The 21,636-nt window shown below is 39.3% G+C and overlaps 1 protein-coding gene across 4 annotated transcripts in view; it reads right to left on the bottom strand.

Annotated features, from left to right (window-relative positions):
- Positions 1-21,636, bottom strand: part of egln1a (egl-9 family hypoxia-inducible factor 1a) — a 96,739-nt gene that overhangs the window by 11,803 nt on the left and 63,300 nt on the right. For all 4 annotated transcript variants that reach the window (XM_060852733.1, XM_060852729.1, XM_060852723.1 and 1 more), the window contains exon 3: positions 5,585-5,721. In XM_060852733.1, the coding sequence (XP_060708716.1) occupies positions 5,585-5,721 (137 nt within the window). The remainder of the gene's footprint in view (positions 1-5,584; positions 5,722-21,636) is intronic.

The following is a 21,636-nucleotide window of genomic DNA, read 5'->3' on the forward strand; positions in this document are numbered from 1 at the left end:
TTATCCTAAATGAGATAGATTTTGTACAGATTTAACATTTCAAGACTGGAAACCCACAAAGCACTATGGGCCATCACCATCCTCAAGATTCTACACAACCATAGTCTGTAGGTAATGGCCAAGTTTATTATCCACTCTAACATTATCAATGTGTTGGAGGACCAATACTTGTTAAGGAATAATGCAGGATGACATGAGATAGAAAAACTGCAAACACTAAAAAAATTAAGTGAAAACAGTGAAATTACAACACAGGACTACTTGCGTGCCAAATATCAGAGGTAAAATGTGATGGGCAATTCCAAGTGATCCCACAACCAATGGATTACATTTAAACTATTCAGTGCTAACACATTCAGTCACTAATATGGTACGTAATGAAACAACTAACTGGAGGAGTCAGCCCTGCAAATAATAGAATGAGGGAGCCCAATACCTCAGTGAAGCGAAAGCATTTGCACCCACCTTCAGTGAGAAGATGGATCCTCTGGAGGGTTGATGTGCCACAGGTAGACTAACCAACCTTAAAAAGGTATTTAAATGGTCATTGGATAAACATATGGATGAAAATAGAAGAGTGTAAATTAGATGGGTTTCAGGGTTTCCATCAGGGTCACTCAGCTCCTGTCCTCATTATAGTGCTTGGTCCAAAAAGACCTGACCTCTAGAGGGCAGGCGAGAGAGAAAGCAATTGTCTTTGACATTAAGGCAGCATTTGATAGTGTGTAACATCAGAAGACATAGCAAAACAAGAGTTAATGCAAATCAGGGAAAAATCTCTTAGTTGTTGGAAAGAAAGATTGTTTTGGTTGTTGGAGTTCAGCTTCAGGACATCTTTGCAAGAGTTCCTCAGGGAACCAAGGCCTAACCATCTTCAGTTGTTTCAAAACTCTTCCCTCCATTATAAGATTAAGTGGGAAACTTCTCTTATTACTGCGCAATACTCAGCACCATTTGCAATTCCTCAGATTCTGAAGAATCCATGGCCATATGCTGCAAGACCTAGATAACATCTTGGCTTGGACTGAATATTAAATAACAAGTGCCAGAATATGACTATCTCCAGTAAGAGAAAATCTAACTACCACCCATTATTATTCAATGACATTCCCACTTTTGACACCCCACTTTCAACTTCTTTTGTTGCTTAAATGATGGTATTACCACAGTCGAGATTCAGGAAACCAAATTCTAGAAGTGGTTTGCGAAACAATGAGAAATTATAAAAGCAAGAATCACTTGAGAGTGGTGTACAAGCCCCTAAAAGTACCAACTTTGTAGGATAAAGTGTAAAGGAAAAAAACAACAGCTTGTCAGAAAGGTACAGTGATAATCATGGGGAATTGTAACCAACATACCGACTGGAAAATCAAATGGGTAAACATAGCCTAGGTGAGGAATTCATAGAATGTTTTTCTGGAATTCTAAGAAACTAGCTCCTTCTCAAGCTGAGCAAGCAACAGATTATAATCAGACCTAGTATTATGCAATGATGAAGATGAATTAATGACCTCACATTGAAAACGGCCCTGCGTGGCAAAAGCCATAATATAATTCAGTTTCAGGGAGACAGAAGTAGATCCATGTGAAGACAGTAATAGTTAGATGGGATTACCACTATCTGCCAGTTCCAACTCAGGCTATATAACCTGACCTGCAATTATATCACTATCACTTCACAGTTGCTGGGTCAAAATCCTCAAACTCTCTTCCTAACAGCACTGAAGATTTCTTGCATATCAAAGATTGTGGCAATTCTAGATTGCAACTCACCACCACCTTTTTCAGGATGAGCAATGAAGCTGACTCATCTTACATCCCACAGACAATTTTTAAATAACAAATTTAGAAAATTAAAACAACAAAAATAAAGTCTATCAGGACCTGAAGACTTGGCAGCCTGCACCTTCAAAGTTTGCCCAGTACCATTTTCCTGGTGATGATCATTTTCTCTTCTATTCGTCATACTGCTGCTTATTGGGATGCTACTTGAATTGAATTGGAAAGGTAGTTTACATTGGTCTTCACTGTAGAGGTTACATATAATAAACACTGTTACTCCAATAATCTGGCTAAACCTTACTATAACTGTTACAATTAGTAATAAATAACAAGAACTTTGATGATATACAAATAAACTATTCACCAATCACTTATCTGTTTTTCTGAAATACCATACTTTGATTTCTCTCAAAACATGACTTTTCAATTTTGAGGAACAGCTCTTCTTAATAGTGCTGACTGTTTCAGGGTACTTTGTTCACCAGCTCTTTACAAACTCATGCTGGCTCTCTCAATCAGCTCAAATCTGTGTGTTCAGCCATTTCACTCTTATTTACTCTGAAGAATTTCCTAAGAACTAATTCATCTTCCCTCTCTTGCCTGTCCTAATAAGAGAATGGCGTGCAAGTTTCTAATATGAAAGTAGGTACCCAAGATCAACGTGACCTCTGGGATGGAAATGTTGGGTTCAAGCCCCATCTGCCAATACAATGTGTCATAATTTTAATAATTTGTTAAATAATGTTAAGTCCAATCTAAAAGGAATGGCTCCCAAATTGAGAACTTTCCAACTCATTTCACAGACAGTTAGGAAAGGCATCTGCAAAATTATCAACTACTTCCTTTGAAAGCCTAAAATGGAAAACATTTAATGTTTGAAATCTGCCACTCCTCAGGATCACTATTTTCTTCATTGATATGGTTTTGCTTATACTAAAAATTCTGGCAAGTTCCATTCCTGATTCAGCATTAGTTTTCTCAGGATGTTCGACATGCTATCCTTTTTAATCACAGGAAATGTTGATGCAAATGATAATTCAAAAGTCCCCTAGCTCATTATCTTCATTGACTGAATCAACGTTACCAGCTTTCAAGTGTCTCTATTGTTCAGGATAATCCTATTTCACCCAATACAATTCTAAACATTTTTCATATTTATTTTCTTGCCCCTTGCAAGATTCTTTTCACACTTCCTCATTGCAGCTGCAGTTATCTACTTCATAGTTGTTCTTTGTATTTCAAACATCCATAATTTTTTTTTTAAAATGCTCCTTCTTTCAGCTAAAACAGGTTTCAAACTCTGCAACTTTTCCAGCTCACTATGAAGTTAATTAAGTTGGATACTTACTTACAATTACAGACCTTTTGTTAGACGACTCCAGACAATTGGAAATTGGCAATAAGTTTAAACCTCCCAAGCAATTATTGCATAGTCTGTGTTAGGACAAAGAAATCCTGAGGCACATCTTTCAAGGTATGTCCAGATTCCTACTATCTAGAAGATCTGGACCACTGTTCCAAAAAGCTTGCAAGAACTAAGAAATTGACTATTCTTCTGACATTTGCTGGTCTACATATTACAATAGATTTCACAACCAGAACTATGCCTTTGGTACTTACGTTTATCTAATCTTAGCATTCGTTCATTCTACCATTTTGCAACTGCTACCAGGGGCCAGTACACAATTTCCACTTCAATCGTAAACTTGCCTTTCTTTTCATTAATTCTACCCATTCAGTCTCCATTATTGGCTTGATTATCATTAAACCTTTCATCATCATTGAAAAGATTTAATCGTTAACTAAGGTCAATATGTTAAATTTCAAATTGGCATGGGTGGAAGGCAACAACAGCAAGTGACAAATGTTCAAAGTAGGGGTCAGCATCTTCCGATTTCTTGGCAGCATGACAGTTGTGTCCCATCCAACAAAAGGGATGCATGGTTATAACCTGGGGATGACACAGGTCAAGGGGATCAACCATCAGCTGGAGAACGTTTAGAGATAGTGATCATTGTATAAGGTTCAGGATGATGGTGGAGAATGACATGCAACAGTCATTCATTCTGTTGTAGGAAGAGCTTACTTCAATGGGGCAAAAAGAGAGTTGGGCAGGATTTGTGGAACAAGTAGTTGGAGGGGAAAACAGAAACTGAACAATGGGCTACCTTCAAAGAGCAAATTGTTTAGGTATAGTTAAAGGAACTCAAAATTGATAAGGCACCAGGACTGGATGAGATGCATCCAGGGTTTTTGAAAGAAATGAAAGTAGAGATTTCAGAGGGACTGGCCATAATCAGTCTTCCCTGGACTTGAGGGAAGCTGCCAGAAGGTTAGATTTAAAAATCACATAACACCAGGTTATAGTCCAACAAGTTTAATTGGAAGCACACTAGCTTTCGGAGCGTTGCTCCTTCATCAGGTGATATCAGCTCCGAATGCTAACATGCTTCTGATTAAACTCGTTGGACTATAACCTGGTGTTGTGTGATTTTTAACTTTGTACACCCCAGTACAACACCGGCATCTCCAAATCAGAAGGTTAGAGAATTACAAATATTACAATATTACTCAAGAAAGGTTGTTAAGGATTACCTCAACAATTACAGACCAGTCAATTTAACTTAATGGTGGGGCAGCTTCGAAAAACAATTATTCCTGATAGAATTAATAATCACTTGGGAAAAGATGAGTTGACTCGAAAGAGTCAGCATGGATTTCTAAAGGGGAAATTATGTTCCCTAAGCTGCTGGAGTTTTAAAGCAGTAAGAGAACCTCACTGAATAAATTGTGCCATAAGTAGATTTCCAGATATTGATACAGTACCACACAATAGACTTGCAGAAGGTTGTATGTCAAACATACAGTGTCATCAACTTTCTTAATAAAGACAGAGTAAAAGTGCAAGGAGGTGATGCTGACCTTGCATAAGACACTTGTTATAACTCACTTGGAGTATTGAGTACAGTTGTGGGTGCCACATTATAGGAAAGATCTGAATGCATTAAACAGAATGCAAAGAAATTTACAAGAATGGTTCCAGGAATGTGAAACTTCAGTTGTAAAGTAGATTGAAGTAGTTGAAACTGTCCTCTTCGAGAATAGCCTGAGGAGGAGATCAGATAGTAGTTTTCAAATCATGAATGGATTGGATAGAAAAGCTGTTTGCACTCAAAAAAAAGGAACGAGAACAAAAGACCTCCTTCTATTCCATACAAATTCTGTGATATTGCGCTCCAGTTACTTTTACCACAAACTGGAAAGTATTCACAGGCAGTTGATAAAAACCATACAGCAAATGGCCCTCAGTAGTATACCTTGTCTAACCACAATAATTTTGAGCATGTAGCTGATTTTTCTCCATATTTTGGTCCAACCGAATATGAAAATTTCTGATACCAAGCAAATGAGTCAATTTTAACTATGTTGTGGTTCTGTTCGCCAAGCTGGGAGTTTTTGTTGCAAACGTTTTGTCCCCTTTCAAGGTGACATCCTCAGTGCTTGGGAGCCTCCTGAGGATGTCACCTAGAAAGGGGACGAAACGTTTGCAACAAAAACTCCCAGCTCAGCGAACAGAATCACAACAAGCACCCGAGCTACAAATCTTCTCCCAAACAAACAATTTTAACTATATTGAGACCTCCTTAGGAGGACTGAGCACATTAACATCTTTAATGTGCATTATCCATATAATTTTTCTTCCGAGGACAACAGTATGCCGAGGTAAATGGAGAATGATGACTATGAAGGTGATCATATAATTTTAGCTCCTGTTCCAATTAAAAGGACTTCATAGGATTACCTTGTAGCATAAGCAGGTTGAACTTCATGAGGATTGCGTCGATCGGACCAGAAAAATAGCAGCCTGTCAAACTTTGGTTCAATATCTGCAAACTGTAATTTTCCTTCTGGAAAAATTCGAAGAAGACCTCCATTTACCTAGCAAAGAAAAGGAAATCTTTAGGGAAGACATTTTCTTAAGTTAACACCAATTCATACAAATGCAGTGCATTTAATCTATTAGGAATTGATTACTTTTCAATTTTAAAGGTTTGTAAAACTCAAAACTTTTCAGAATCAATCAATTACAAATCACCCTCTCTCATTGTTACTTGAATAATCATAATTATATATTTCCGGTCTATACTTGTCCAGTCACAATGAGCCTATAAGAAAAAATCAATTCTCTTAAGATTTTGCCTCTGCTCCTCTACTCAGTACTCTAATTAAGAAAAGCAGATTTTTTTTTAATTTTGCATTTCAAATAGTTATGGAGAATGCTCTGTTTATCGGATACAGATTAAGAAAGAAGTGGAAACCCTTTATTAGGGATCATTCAAGGCAAGTTACTTTTATGGAGATGAAATGCTACTAATGTAATATCTATTGTATGAAAATATAACTGTTGATTGTCAGTTCTTGAGTTAAACAGAAACAAAAAAGAAAGTGCTGGGAAAGCTCAGCATGTGCAGAAAAATCAGAGTTAATGTTTTCAGGCTGAATGACCTTTTCTCAGAACTGGGGGCACAACCAAATGACTTGTTTCTTTTTAATCACCAAATTACCTGTGGTACTCCATTTTTTTAATGGGTTCCTAGGATTTGAGCCTGGGCATCCTGGTCCAGGGGTATGGACAAGGTGGCCCTCTGGTTCTGTGTTTTTCTTTGCTTTTTTAAAACATTTTTTCAAATGTAGGATCAAATAATATCCTTTCTTTTAAAAATCCCAAATCACTTGTGGTTATATAAAATATATTTTAAAAAATATATCGGGAGACAGAAATAGACACCATTACGGACAGCGTTGATCATATATATTTTTCCCAACACCAGGAAAACACCCACATGGCCAACTGCATACTGACAAGCAAGCCTCTTAAGGGGGATGTTGACATTAAAAAAAAATTGAGGCAGGTAGGGAGAAAGGGAGGGGGACAAAATCAAAATGGAGTTGTAGGGAGAAAGTAAAACACTATTCCACACACCCCCCTTCCCCATGGCCACCTCCCTCTAAAGGCATTGAGAATATTGGTAGACACTGCTCACTCCCTCTCCAATGACACCCAGAGTCGAACATAACTGTGGAAGAGAGGTTGGTAGTTGGCAGACCTCATCCCCTCCAAGGGCCACTACCTTGACCCCCCTCCACCTTTTATAGCCAGCCTGGCCAAGCCCTGAAACAGACCCACAAGGAGGTCTTTCAATCTGTCCACACCTCTCTGCACTGGGTGCCCAAAGGCCAGGAGAATGGGATTGAAGAAAAGCCAAAAACATGACAATATATACATGGTCCATGGACTCCACAGCGCCACAAAATAAACAGTTGGGTTGGGAGTCTATGAACCACCACAATCTATGATTGTGAGGGACTGCTGCATGCAACACCTTCCATCATTGTTCCCCAACAGGAAAATGGAGGACTCCTGTGTAGACAGCCCTCCACTGGGGATGCACACATCTGGATGTAAGAGATGAGGTGGATGGTGTGCAGCAGCACCCTATACAAAAACTGGCTCTTTGCAAAGGTGAAAAGACATACAACACATATTCAGGAGGCAGCTCAGGCTCCTGAGAGGGGTTCAGGACCTTTGAGTAAATGTGAAATTCCATCCAAGCACACACAGATGGAATTCCACCACACACTTGAGCATCCTCCAACTGATGTATAACGTTGGATCCAAGCACCATTCCAGTTCCTTATTTATTTATTTCTAAAATTCCCCTCCCCCCACCCCCACACCCAAAGGAGGCCCAGCAGTGGTGCTTATATTTTTCTCCAATCACCTACACTTGTGTGTGCATATATAGTGACACAGTAAAAAGACTATTGTGCAAAAGCTTTATTCTGTATGTTCCACCATCAGAAAAACACCCATGTGGGTAGTGGAACATTCAGTTCCCTTTTTATTATCTACCCATCAATTAAGCAATTAAGCCCAATCTCTTGCTTAACTATTTGCTACATTTTAACAGATTACCCAATTCTCTTTTAATAAAAGGTTTTGAAGATTCAATCTTTGAATAAAACTGAATTAAATATAACAAAAGTGATTTTTCATATGTTAAGTCTTGCCTCACAAAGTTATTTACATTTTTCATATGCCATATCATTCAGCTTTTCAAATTCCCTTTAGTTAGTGATTCCAGACATTATGTATTTTTTGTTCAAAGTCACAAATTTTTTTTCAGCTGTTTAAATAACATTTCTTTGAAGATTATCTGTAATTCTTGTGTCAAGATAGTTTTTTTGCAAAATACAATAACATCGGATTTCCCCATTTTGGATCCAAACTGGACTGCTCAGGAGGAAAACGGCACTACTTGAGGCAGTGATGGACTGTGGTTTTGAAAACTGGTAATACAAGTCATTTTCTTGTTTGCAATTAGAGTCTTAGCTCTTTCATTCTAGCAATCTTTTACAAAACTGTATCAGCTGAAAATTTGTCCTCCTGTTATAGTCATCCTTATATGAAATTCAGGTTGCTTTCCGTTTCTAAGCTAAAAGCATTCGGCTGCAATTCCTTTTCTCTGTTCCTATCTCCTTGCCCAAAATCTAGCTTATGTTCTGATGCTGGTCGCTGTTTCAATTTCATTCTTCTTTCATCTCCCTGCCAATCCATCTGCATTACCTTTTCCAAGTTCAGTCCATAGGATCACTGGTTCCCAATCTTTTCAAGATCGAGGCACACGAACTGAATAACTGAATGGATTTCTTTACTGTGTATGCACGGTGACAAATAGCAGCACATACTGCCTTCAATAACAGACACAGGCTCCAGAGCAGATTGGCAGCACGATCAAAAACATTTCATGGTAAGCTTCTCACCTTGTTACAGCACACCAGTTGAAAACCACTCCATAACATCCAATTCCTGCATTCTTAAACATCTGGTGCCAGGCCAGATTATTATAGTTATCTATCCTTGCCTTCTATGATATTGCAATTTATCACCTCATCTCCACTATTCCTCTCCAAAGACCCAAGTTTGTTACCCTCCAGGTGCACACTGATACCACCCAGAGCTTAACTGAGCCTTTACATTGGGTTTCTCCCATAATAATTAAATAGATCAAGTCACAGACAAAGTCTTTGTGGTGAGGACTGTGATGCATTATCCAATATTAATCAGTGACATTATCAATCACAATACTTCTGTTGCCCCTTAGTGTTCTGGGTTGGTGTACAACCAAGTTTAGTCTTAGTCCTGCCAATCTTCATGTACTGAATCTTAAAGAAAGTGGGTTTCTGAATTCTCTGCCAAGGTATTTTTGAGATGTTTAAAGGTAAAGTTGCTACAGGACCATTGCACTGCTCTCAGAGAGAGCCAACTGATGGTGGTTTAACCTGAGGATCACCATACCTCAGGTGTGTGGAAAGGTGAAGGAGAGTCCTTCATGGTAACCTCAGCTGGTTCAAGAATTGAACCCATGCTGTTGGCATCACTCTGCATCGCAAACCAGCAGCCCAGCCAACTAAGTCAACCAACTCCTATGAGATGTGTACTGGTAAATTTTCAGATAGGAATTCCAATGGCATCAAAATATTGATTTAGCAGGCCATCATACACTTCAGCTTCTGACATTTAAAGGAAAAACAAATTGTTATTAACTATAATATTAAAGCTGAGTCTTTGCCCTAGTTGTGTTTATTGAGGCCTTTAAAATCACAGAATGTAAGTAAGTGAAATTATTTGGTATTTCATTGAAGAATTTATAATATTAAGACATGGCATACCATCTTGCACAGAATGTACAACACAGCAATATTCTGTGCAAAGGGTCCATGCCCAGATGAGTCTCTTGGTACTTTCCTTCCTCTCATCTATAAGTGTTTTTTTAAAGGTTGTCCCTTTACTCTGAGATGTGCCCTCATGTTCTAGTCTCTCCTACTAATGGAAACATCTTCTCGACTTCCACTGCATCCAGATGTCTCAGTATTCCGTGAGTTTCAATGAGAATTCCACCCCCCCCAATCCTTCTAATTTGGACTGAGTACAGACCCAGAGTTCTCAACCTCTTCTCATATGAGAAATGTATCATCCCCAGGTAATTCTTTTAAACCCCGTATGAAGACCAACACATCCTTCTTTTGATACAGGGCCCAAAACTGCTCAATGTTCCAGATGCGGTCTGACAAGAGCATCATACAGCTCAGTAGCACATCCCTACTTTGTATTCTAGCCCTCCTGAAATAAAGTCTAGCATTTCTTTTGCCTTCCTTATTATCAATGGAACCTGGATGTTAACCTTAAGAGAATACTACACCAGTTGTAAAGCTTCCACATATTTCCTATAATGAGACAATTGGAACTGAACACAATATTCCCAGCATGGCCTCGCAGGTCTTGAGCTCAAACCCCCTGCTAGTGAAGGCCAGCGCACCATCCACCTTCTTAACAACCCTAACAACATGAATGAGAACTTTGGGGGATCTGTGGACATGGGCCCTATGATCCCTCTGTTCCTCCACATTGCTAAGAATCCTGCCTTTAACCCTGTAATCTGCATTCAAATTCAACCTTCGAGAATGAGTCACTTCATGCTTTTCCGGGTTCAGTTCGATCTAACACTTTTCAGCCCAGCTCGTAACCTGCCAATCTCCCGTTGCAACCTACAACAGTCCTCTTCACCACCACAACTCCAACAACCTTCACGTCATCGGCAAGCTTACTGACCCACCCTTCCACTTCCTCATTCAAGTCATTTGTGGAAGTCTTGGGGAGTAGAGGTCCCAGGGCAGATCCCTGCGGAACACATCTGGTCGTTGGGCTCCAGGCTGAATACTTTCAGTCTTCCACAGCCCTCTGTCTTCTATGGGCCAGCCTGTTCTGGGTCTGATGGCCAGATTTCTCTGTATCCCATCCCTCCTTGGGTTCTGAATGGGCCTACCATGAGGCACCTCGTCAGGCAACTTGCTGAGATCCATGTATACAGTGTTCACTGCTCTACCAATGTATTTTGTCATATTCTCAAGGAATTCACTGGGGCTTGTAGGGCATGACTTACCCCGACTGGGCCATGCTCACTATCTGTGGCCAACCTATTCTTCTCCAAATAATCATTCATCTTGTCCCTCTGAATCCTCTTTGGTGATCTGCCCACCATCGGCATGGGGCTAGCTGGTCTGTGGTTCCAAGGGTTATTCCTGCTTCCTTTCTTGAACAAGGGAATAGCATTTGCAACCCTCCAATCATCACCAAAGTGGCAGCCATCTCTTCCGTCGCTACCTTAGGTATATCCTATCTGGTAGGAAGTGAGGACTGCAGATGCTGGAGATCAGAGTTGAGAGAGTGTTGGAAAAAGCACAGCAGGTCAGGCAGTACCTGAGGAGCAGGAGAATCGACATTTCAAGCATGAGCCCTTCATCAAGAACGGTCCTATCTGGACGATTATGGACAATAGGAACATATCCTATCTGGCCCGGGGACATTTCGATCCTCATGTTTTTCAAGGTTTCTTACACATCGCCCTCCTCAACATCAACCTGTTCAAGCGTATAGGCCTGTTGCACGTTGTCCTCACAAACAACAATGTTGCTCTCACTAGTGAATACTGAAGCAGCGTATTGGTTGAGGACCTCCCCTACCTCCTCTGACTCCAGGCACAAGTTCCCTCCACTATCCCCGATTGAGTAAGTAGAGTGGGTTCCTTCTTGATTATGTGCTTTATCGAGATTTGGCTTTTACCTTTAAGTTTAATAATGAGGCACAAGCATTAAGTTAACCTGGAGCAGTGTTTTGTAGAGGAATAAGACAGTGTTACTTTCTGGGTCCAGTCAGAAGGGTCCAAGCTCCCTCAATCTTCCTTCATAAGAGAGGGGTCTGTAGATTGAAAGAGCAAAAAAACTGGCTTTTAGTAGAACTGTACGCTCTTCTTGTTGGACACGGGAGTTCAGGGCAAGGTTATGCATTACTGAGGATTATATCTGCAATAAATGCCGTTGGTTGCAAAATCCTATCCGATCGAATGGATCGGTTACAGAGACAGTTAGAGGCAATGAGGAATTTATAACAGCAACAGGATGTGATAGATCGCAGTGTAGGAAGGGAGAAAAGTTGCAGCTACAGTCACATAGATGGGTTAACTCCAGGAAAGGTAAGAGAGGTAGGCAGCAAGTGCAGGAGTCTTCTGTGGCTATCTCCATTTCAAACAAGTATGCTGTTTTGGAAAATGTAGGGGGTGATGGATTCTCAGGGGAATGTAGCACGAACAGCCAAGTTTCTGGTATCGAGACTGACTCTAATGCAATGAGGGGTACGTTGGGTTCCAAGAGATCAAGTGCATTAGGAGACTCTCTAGTCCAAGGCACAGACAGACGTTTCTGTGGCCAGCAGCGAAAAATCAGAATGGTGTGTTGCTTCCCTGGTGCCAGGATCAAGGATGTCTTAGAGAGGGTGCAGAAGGACCAGCAGGAGGTCTTTGTACACATCGGAACCAATGATATAGGAAAGGAAAAGGATTTGATTCTAAAGGGAGAATATAGAGAGGTTGGCAGGAATTTAAGGAGATCCTAGAGAGTAGTAATATCTGAATTACTTCCAGCGCTACAAGCTAGTAAGGGTAGGAATAGGAGGTAGAGCAGATAAATACATGGCTAAGGAACTGGTGTATGGGAGAAGGATTCACATTTTAAATCATTAGAATCTCTTCTGGGGTAGAATTGACCTGTACAAGAAAGATGGATTGCACCTGAATTGGAAGGGGACTAATATATTGGCAAGGAGATTTGCTAGAGCTGCTCAGGAGGATTTAAACTAGTAAGCTGGTGGGGTAGGACCCAGGGAGATAGTAAGGAAACTAATCAATCTGAGACAGGTACAGTTGGAAAAAGAAGCAAATCAAACAAACAGTCAGGGCAGGCAGGGACAAAGCAGAGAACAAGGTGGGGCTGCTAAATTAAATTGCATTTATTTCAATGCAAGGGGCCTAACTGGGAAGGCAGATGAACTCAGGGCATGGTTAAGAAGATGGAAATGGGATTTCATAGCAATTACAGAAACATGGCTCAGGGATGGGCAGGACTGGCAGCTTAGTGTTCCAGGCTACAAATGCTACAGGAAGGATAGAAAGGGAGGCAAGAGAGGAGGGGGAGTGGCATCTTTGATAAGGGATAGCATTACAACTGTGCTGATGGAGGATATTCCCGGAAATACATCCAGGGAAGTTATTTGGGTGGAACTGAGAAATAAGAAAGGGATGATCACCTTATTGGGTTTGTATTATAGACCCCAAATAGTCAGAAAAATTGAGATACAAATTTGGAAGGAGATCTCAGTTATCTGTAAGAATAATAGAGGGGTTATAATAGAAGATTTCCAAACAGACTGGGATTGCCATAGTGTTAAGTATGCACAAGAAAATTTTCTGATTCAGCATGGGAATATACCTACTAGAGAAGGTGCAAAACCTGACCTACTCTTGGGAATAGGCAACGTTTTCACACAGAGGGTGGTACATGTGTGGAACGAGCCGCCAGAAGAAATGGTGGAGGCCAGTACAATTGCATCTGGATGAGTATATGAATAGGAATGGTTTGGAGGGATCAGGGCCGAGTGCTGGCAGTGGGACTAGATTGGGATATCTGATCGGCATGGAGGAGTTGGACTGAAGGATCTATTTCTGTGCTTTCCATCTCTAAAGCTCTATAATAATTTAAGTCAATCCACTTCATTTTAGAAACTTTTTAAAAAAACCACATTTATCCAACCTATTCTTAGTCTCACCCTTTGTCAAATGTACAGTGTCCCAAAGAGAATGGTTATAAACATAACATTCTACATGCAACTTTTCTCAGATTGCTCTTTGTATTAGAATATTGCATTACTATAACTGATATACTTTCTACTAGTTTCAGCAGCTGATGTACTTTCAACTACTTTTTTATTTTCTTGACTTCCCAGTCACTAGACAACACTATTATCATTTCCATCAAAAATATATTTGAACAGCATATGAAAGCATGAGAAGCATTATTGAAAAGGACAAGCTTCATATTTTCTAAAAGATATGGCTAGGAACTTAAGTGTATATTTTTCAGAATTTAAAGCCTTTCATGTTTTGTTTCCTCAAAATTTTGTCCAGTAGCATGTTTCAATGCAGTACTCAATTCAAATACATCATAGCCGACTTTGCAACTTGTTGGACTACACCAATTTAACCATTCAACCAAATTTCTGAATAGATCTGTTTCTTCCCTCGATGCAAAGTCGTGTTTTAATGAAGAGTAGTCCAACATAAGGTCATGATTAACACATTCCAAGTAAGACTGCGGTTAATTGGACAACTTCCAATTTTAAATTCCCTTTTTATGCAGTACATATTGATAAAATTCCATAGGACCTCCCAACAGAAAATAACCCACATGCATCACAAAGATGCCAGTCAGCTTCTCTGTAATTCTAGTAGAACAGTAATGGATCTGCATTAAGCTGAATGCCATCTACTTTCACTAAGATGGATCTAACTGAGAAATACTATAATCTCATTGTTTATGGATTGAATGATGCACAGTTATTTAATTTTCAAAGCTCCTTTCTACATAGCCTGTTTCTTTAGGTGATTTCAAAAATATTTCCTTGAATTTTTTCACCCTGCAAAAAAAAATACAGCTTTTATAGTTATTGACTTACATTCCTTACTAAATGAACTAAAGTGATCTTGAAGATAATTTTTACTGCTGCAGGAAAATCAAACCTACCTAACATATTGATCACCAAATATCTTATCAAAACCTCAGGCCACTATTCTGGCTTTCACCTCTCATGCTCCAACAAGGGCACTTTTTCTGTGTATATCCATCTGCATGTGCTGGCTGCCCCTTTCAAGTACCATCTCACACAGCTAATTTGCATTTTCCTCCCACCAAATCACTCAGGTTACTTTTCATATATTTTCTCATTGGCTTGTTCAGAGATATTACACACCTCTGGAGCATGTAGGGCTTTAACCTAGGCTCCCTGGTCAAAGGGTAGGGACACTACCACTGCACAAGAGCCTTCTGAGTTTCTTTTCTTTTTTCCCCCACTTTCTTTATACCCAGAAGAGCTATCACACATTCCTGAGCGACTTTGTCACTACCAAAACTATCAAAAGCGAGGGTAGATGAGGAGCTAAATCAAAATGGAGTTGGAGGGGAAATATAAAACACTGCATCCTCCATGGTACACACCTCTCTTTCAAAGCATTAAGAGTATGAATGGATATCATGTGCTCCCTCGTCAAGGATACCTGGACACAAACATAACCACAGAAGAGGGGCAGTCAGCAGATATGACCTCCTCCAACCTGGAGCAGACCCATGAGGGGATCCTCCTTCTGCACCAATGTCCCAAACTACTTTTTAAAAATCAGTTTTCCACCAATAATCCCATGCTTCTAATTAATCAGTTTAGCTGCACAGCCCAGCAGGAGTAATGCAATACATCCAAACTTCAATGTATGCACCAAATAAGGGTGACACAAACAACTGATTTGCAATGCAGAGTGAAGCCACCAACATGGGTTCAATTCCTGCACCAACTGAGATTATGATGAAGGAGTCTCCTTTTCAACCTCTCTCTTTGCCCAAGGTGTGGTGACTCATGTTTACCTGCAATGAGAGCAGCTTGTTTGTTAGAACTATGGCAACTCTTAATTTACACTAAACCTCTTCCCAGTTGTGCATCTTTTTGTTTGTTTTATCAACTTCTCATTTTTTGTATCCATTAAAACGTCTTGATCATAAGGGCTTCTACTTGTGAAGTCATCAATCTGCTTGTTAAGCTTTGCTTTTTGTCAAACTACATCTTTCAGTTGTTGTTCTGCCTCAATCAGAGCTAATAAGACATGAACCTCTCCCCCCCCCACCCAAAATCTTTACTTCATTTTGTCAATTCATAGATCTTACCTCCTGTCCCTCATCTTGTATATTTATCCAAGATTTCTTTCTCTCCCAAAAATGAAGGCATTCTTCCAATCACTAGCATATACGGGCTTATATGTTTCTTTGGTGCCAACATTTGGTTGTAACAGAGGTAAATAAAGGTAAAAACAAGGACTGCAGATGCTGGAAACCAGAGTCTAGATTAGAGTGGTGCTGGAAAAGCACAGCAGGTCAGGCAGCAACCAAGGAGCAGGAAAATCGACGTTTCAGGCAAAAGCCTCATCTTCCACCTCGAAACACTTCAACCCCATGGCATCAATGTGGATTTCACCAGTTCTCATTTCCCCTTCCCCAACCTCACCTCACCCCAGCTCTGCACCGCCCTCATGACCTGTCCGACCTGCCTATCTTCCTTTCCACATATCTACTCCACCCTATCACCTCCAACCCCACCCCCATTCACCCATCATACTCTTTGCTACCTTCCCCTACCCTCCTCTGACCTACTACCTCCATCCCCACCCCCATTCATCTATTGTACTCTATGCTACTTTCTCCCCACCCCCAGCCCCCTCTCATTTATCTCTCCACTTTGCAGGCACCCTGCCTCTATTCCTGATGAAGAGCTTTTGCCCAAAATGTCGATTTTTCTGCTCCTCGAATGCTGCCTGACGTACTGTGCTTTTCCAGCACCACTCTAATCTAGTGGACGGAGGGAAATAACCTCATCCTACACATCTAACATTTTGCCCATATTCAGTTGGCTCTTAGTTTGTTGCAATCTTGGTCCTAATATTGTCTAGTATATTTACGTACAAAGTGCACGGCATCTCATCACTTTTTATGATTTGTTTGGACTTTAAATGTATGATGAGGAAGGCATCCTAACATTTTAGTTGCTATGCTGGAAAATTCCATTGCTGTCATCACGTCCTACAACTTTACCTGCTGCTTTCCAATCTTTCTTCCTTATTTTTTAATATGCCATGTCTCCTGGATTAAGATTTTATTTCTGAAGGCCTTACATAATGCTAGAAGGATCACCAAATTTTATCTAAAACCTCAGCATTAATGAATGTCCTCTTCCCTGCACAAGTTCAAGTGATCAAAGAAAACCTATAATTATAGCCTGTTTCAAAGTCAAGAGTTAATCCCGAATACCAGAGAGATGTTCAAATAAAAACCAAATGAAATGGAACATAGCTGACAAGCATTTGCAGCAATTGCTTTAATGGATTGCCCATGCTACGGTGATTTATTTTGCTCATATTATTAATAAAGCAATTTCCACTGCTGTGTTAAGTACCTCATTGCTCACAGTTATACACACACTCTTAAATTCATCACTACCAAATTCCATACCTCCCATTGTTAGCTAAGAATTTAGCCAATGGTCCCAGTCCAGTCCTTATCCATTTCTTCATTATCTATTCCACTAATGCTCTTTACCTTATAATTATTGTTGACTCACCAAATCTAACTGGCATATCTCTGAGATGCAAGACCACAGAATTTTTACAGCAAATAAGGAGGCCATTTTCCCCACTGGCACTAGGTAACAACTGATGTAGGCACAATTTCCTGCCTTTTCCCCATATCTCACCACACCATTTTGATCCATAATCAACCAATGCCATTCTAAATGCCTCAATTGAACTTGCCTCCACCACATTTTCAGGCAGAGCATTCCATATACTACATACTTATGATATAAAATATTATTTTTCTTACGTCACCCTGGCTTCTTTTGTACATCACTTTAAGTCTATGTCGTCTCATTTTTTTCCCTTTTTACAACCAGAAACAGCTTCTCCAAATCTACTCTATCCAGACTACTCATGATTTTAGAAACTCCTAACAAATCTCCTCTTTACTTCTCTGCTCCAATGAGAACAGACCCAACTTCTTCAATACATCCTCGTAACTGAAACTCTTCATCCCTGGAAAAACTCATGTAAATTGCTTCCATACTCCAATGCATTCACATCTTTCTTATGAGGCATCCACAACTACAAAATACTCCAACTGAGGTTTAACAAGTATTTTGTATAAGTTCAACATCACTGGCCTGTGCTTATACCTGATGCTTTTATATAATAAAATCAAGACCAGTGCATGCTTTATTGTAATATGTATGGTCTCTGCATCTGTCCTGCCATCTTCAATAATCTGTTGAGATGACACTGCTCCTTTAACAAGGTTATGCTGTCATTGGGTGTTTTTTCCAGAGGGCACGTAAGGACAGAGGTTCCAATATGTCTGAGCTTATATGCTTGAAGAAGCCTTTACGATTTTTAAAAAAATGTGTACAATGAAAAGTCAAGTGGCTAGTTCTCCCATCTAAAAACTTTTCTCTGGTTTGTTTTGGTTTTAGCAGTCTGATTGTTCAGAGCTGCTAACTTGGGGATTCCAAAGATACAGCTACAGTAGAAGGAGGTTCTATGCTAAATCTCTCTGCCATCTCTCTCTCCTGTAAGAACTTGTGTCTGATTTTACCTTTGTGCCTAGGGGTTATTTATGGGGACTGTTGCAGGCATTTGGAATAGCATCATTAAGTTGGGATAATCTGTTGGGTTTTCGGCAAGGTTAAGTTATTCGATATTCTGTTCTTTGGCTTGTGTTCATTCTGTACTCTGTAATTAAATTCTGTTTTGTTTAAAACCGAGGAAATTTGATCAGCTGCATCACTCCTGGGACATCCACTTTACACCTGCTTAAAACAATTAGAAAAGTTAGGGTCGGGCTTCCACCTGAAAATGTTTAGAAGGGGTCTGACCTGGTCCATACACTGTACATGTACACCCAGGTCCCTCTGCTCCTGCACCCCCTTTAGAATTATATCCCCTATTTTGTTACAACTTTTAATGTTCTTCTGATCAAAATGCATCACCTCACACTTCTCTGGATTGAACCTCACCTGCCTTTTATCCACCCACTCCAACCGGTCTGCATCCTTTGGGATTCCAATACAATTTTCCTCCACAGTTTAGAATTCTTCCAAGCTTAGTGACAGCTATAGACTTTGAAATTGTCACCTGAGAAATGCCACTGCAACTTCCTCAAGCCTGAAAAATATTGATTATTACTCATCCAATTTTAGATTGTACCTGCTGTTCCTTTTATACCATTACTAATAACTTTCCCTATAAGTCTGTTGGTGTGACACTATCAAACACATTCTGGAAATCCACGTATATACCAGTGTAACCTTCATCAACCCTTTGTTATGACTTCAAAAAATCTCCAAGTTAGTTAAACACGGTTTCCCCTTTAGAAGTCTGCTGACTATCTTATCCCTTCTTCCTTATTTTCAAACCCATTCCTATAACTTTGCTAGTCTCTTGCCAATTGGAAACTCATTATCGGCTATGGTGATGTCCATTTTTATTGAAGATCATCACATGCATTATTTATTCTTTTCTAGAAGTTCAGTGTACTTATTCCTACATGCTCAAGTAGGATTTTAATACACAAGATAATGGATGAACAAACAGTCGATATAGTTTAAAGCATTTAGTCATTTTACTTTCAACTCCTGTCTCTTGATGACAATAATATTTGCTAAACAATTTTTATTTGAGAAGCTAGATCTCACTAAAGAAAACTAAAACGTGCAGATTGTGTAAATTGTTAAGTCCAGACTTCCTTAAAATGTATGTCTTGCCATTTCTATGTCCAGTGTAATATAAACATTTTCTTAGATAGCCTTCTCAACATTAAGGCTATTTCGTTTGACATGACATCCATACTGGTAACGTGGTTTACCTCAGATTTTTTTTTTAAAAAAAAGGAATTACTACTTTTTTTCTCTAGGAATTTCAGCATTTTGTATCCCCAAACCTGAAACAGAACTTAAAACACCTGACAAAAATAAGCTATATAACCATTTAACTACCACACTTCAGACATATGGATGTGCGTGCACTCTCCAACATGGGGCAACTGAATGAGGCTGAGACTGAAACATTTATTATTGGGCTGAAGTCTCCTGCAACTTGTGAAATTCCCTCCACCTAATCAGCATCATCATCTTCTACCAAATCTTCTGTACAGCGTGCAATTTTGAACACCTTGTTGTTCCATTAAGGACAATTCACTGCATAATAGTATCTTAAGTCACATCTAAAATACCTGTTAACGATACCTGAGGCACTCCTTGGGTTTTATCTTCTATTATCGTTCTCCGATTTATCTGTTATCATGATCAGTAGTGTCTCTATCTTCACTCCCTGTAATTATGGTTCTCCTTACATTTTCATACTATCATCCTGTATTGGGTGATCTTGCACTCACAGCAAGACAGATGAATTAGCAATTAGAAATAGTGTTTATAATATAGTTGCAATTACTGAGATATGGCTGCAGGATGACCAAAGATGGGAATTAGTCATCCAGGGGTATTCATTACTTAGGAAGGTCAGAAGAAAAAAAAAGAGAAAGGAGGTTGGGAACCATTGTTTGAGAAGGAATAAATCAATAGAATAGTCAGTAAGGATACTGGCTCAGAAAATTATGATGCGGAATCTGTATGGTGGAGACAAGAAACACCAATGGGCAGAACATGTTGGAGATTGTCTATAGTTTCCCAAACAGTAGTGGAAATGGAAGGCATTAAACAAGAAATAAGTGATGCATGCAATGAAAGGTATAACACTAATTTGCAACTTTAATTTGCATTTATATCGGATAAACCAAACTAGCAACAGTATTGTACAGTCTAATTTTCTAGAATATGTTGTGATTGCTTTTAGAACGATACCATTAAGGAACGAACCAAATTTAAGCTCTCAATGTAAATGGAAATTGTGTGGCACTCTTTCCAAGATTTCTTGCGTCTAAGTGACAAGGGTAAGTTACCGTCTGCATTTTTGAACAGGTTCAAAGCTGGTGAAATTTACAAGGTACAATTTGAACAAAGTAGAAGAATGTGAATTCAGCATAAAGGGGAAAAAAAACAGAGGTGGCTATGACCCATGTACAAACTATTAACATTCAGAGAAATTCAGACATCCCAGAGATTAAATGAAAGAGCCAGGTCACAAGATTTCGTTTTTGTATAGAAACATAAACTTCAGTGTTTTTAAATAAAACAAGTACCACTTAAAACTACAAGTAAACAAAATTAAAGACAATAAATCCAATTCCCTTTCATTTCCTAATTTCACTTCTGAGTTCCTTTCTACATTGAGATCTTGATGCTTCATTTAATTCTAATTAAAACATCAAATTGAGTGTGCCACAGATTTCTAGAAATCACGAACTTCTCAGTATTTTGGTATTCTCTGAAATATGAGATTTCATGGAATCCAACCAATAGCCTTTGATTACATGAGCCTCCAACAATACAAAAACCTCATGTCTATAAATGTGTCAGCATTCTTGCTTGGTAACTTTTAAACATAATGGGTTTTTTTTATCCAGTATCTCTTCATTGTGGCTCCTACCACTTCACAATGTTCAGCTGTTTCACAGCTGCTTTACAGCTTCTAGGATACTCCCTCACTTCAAGCTGAGTGACTACAAAGATAAATTAAAACAAAAAAAAGGTACCTCTCTAACCTGTACAGCCCATCTCCATGGCAATGTGGCATACTCTCGATGTTCCCAACAGAAATCTAAATGATCTTTTACTTTCAAATAACCCTCTGATTCAGAGAGCCACACGTACATTTCTCTCTCTATTGGGAAAAAAAATCCTTTGTCTAGATTTGCTAGTTCCACTTAAAAAGAACCCTGTTTCACAAAGGAACTGGTAGCTTCTTTTCAACTAAGAACTTCATGAAAAATAAAAAAAAGTCCTCACTGAAGTACTTGAAGATACCCTGTCTCTACCAAAAGCTCAGATATAAGTCATCCATTGTTCAAACTATTTCCACTTCTACCCCTGACCTTACCGAGAAAGCACAATTCCCACAGTACTATCAACCTCTAGTCTATCTACCATTTTCTAAAGTGTTTCAGTTTATCTACATTCATGTTTACTCCTAAAGCCTT

Source organism: Hemiscyllium ocellatum, chromosome 3 (assembly GCF_020745735.1).
Source record: "Hemiscyllium ocellatum isolate sHemOce1 chromosome 3, sHemOce1.pat.X.cur, whole genome shotgun sequence".
Taxonomy (NCBI): Eukaryota; Metazoa; Chordata; class Chondrichthyes; order Orectolobiformes; family Hemiscylliidae; genus Hemiscyllium; species Hemiscyllium ocellatum.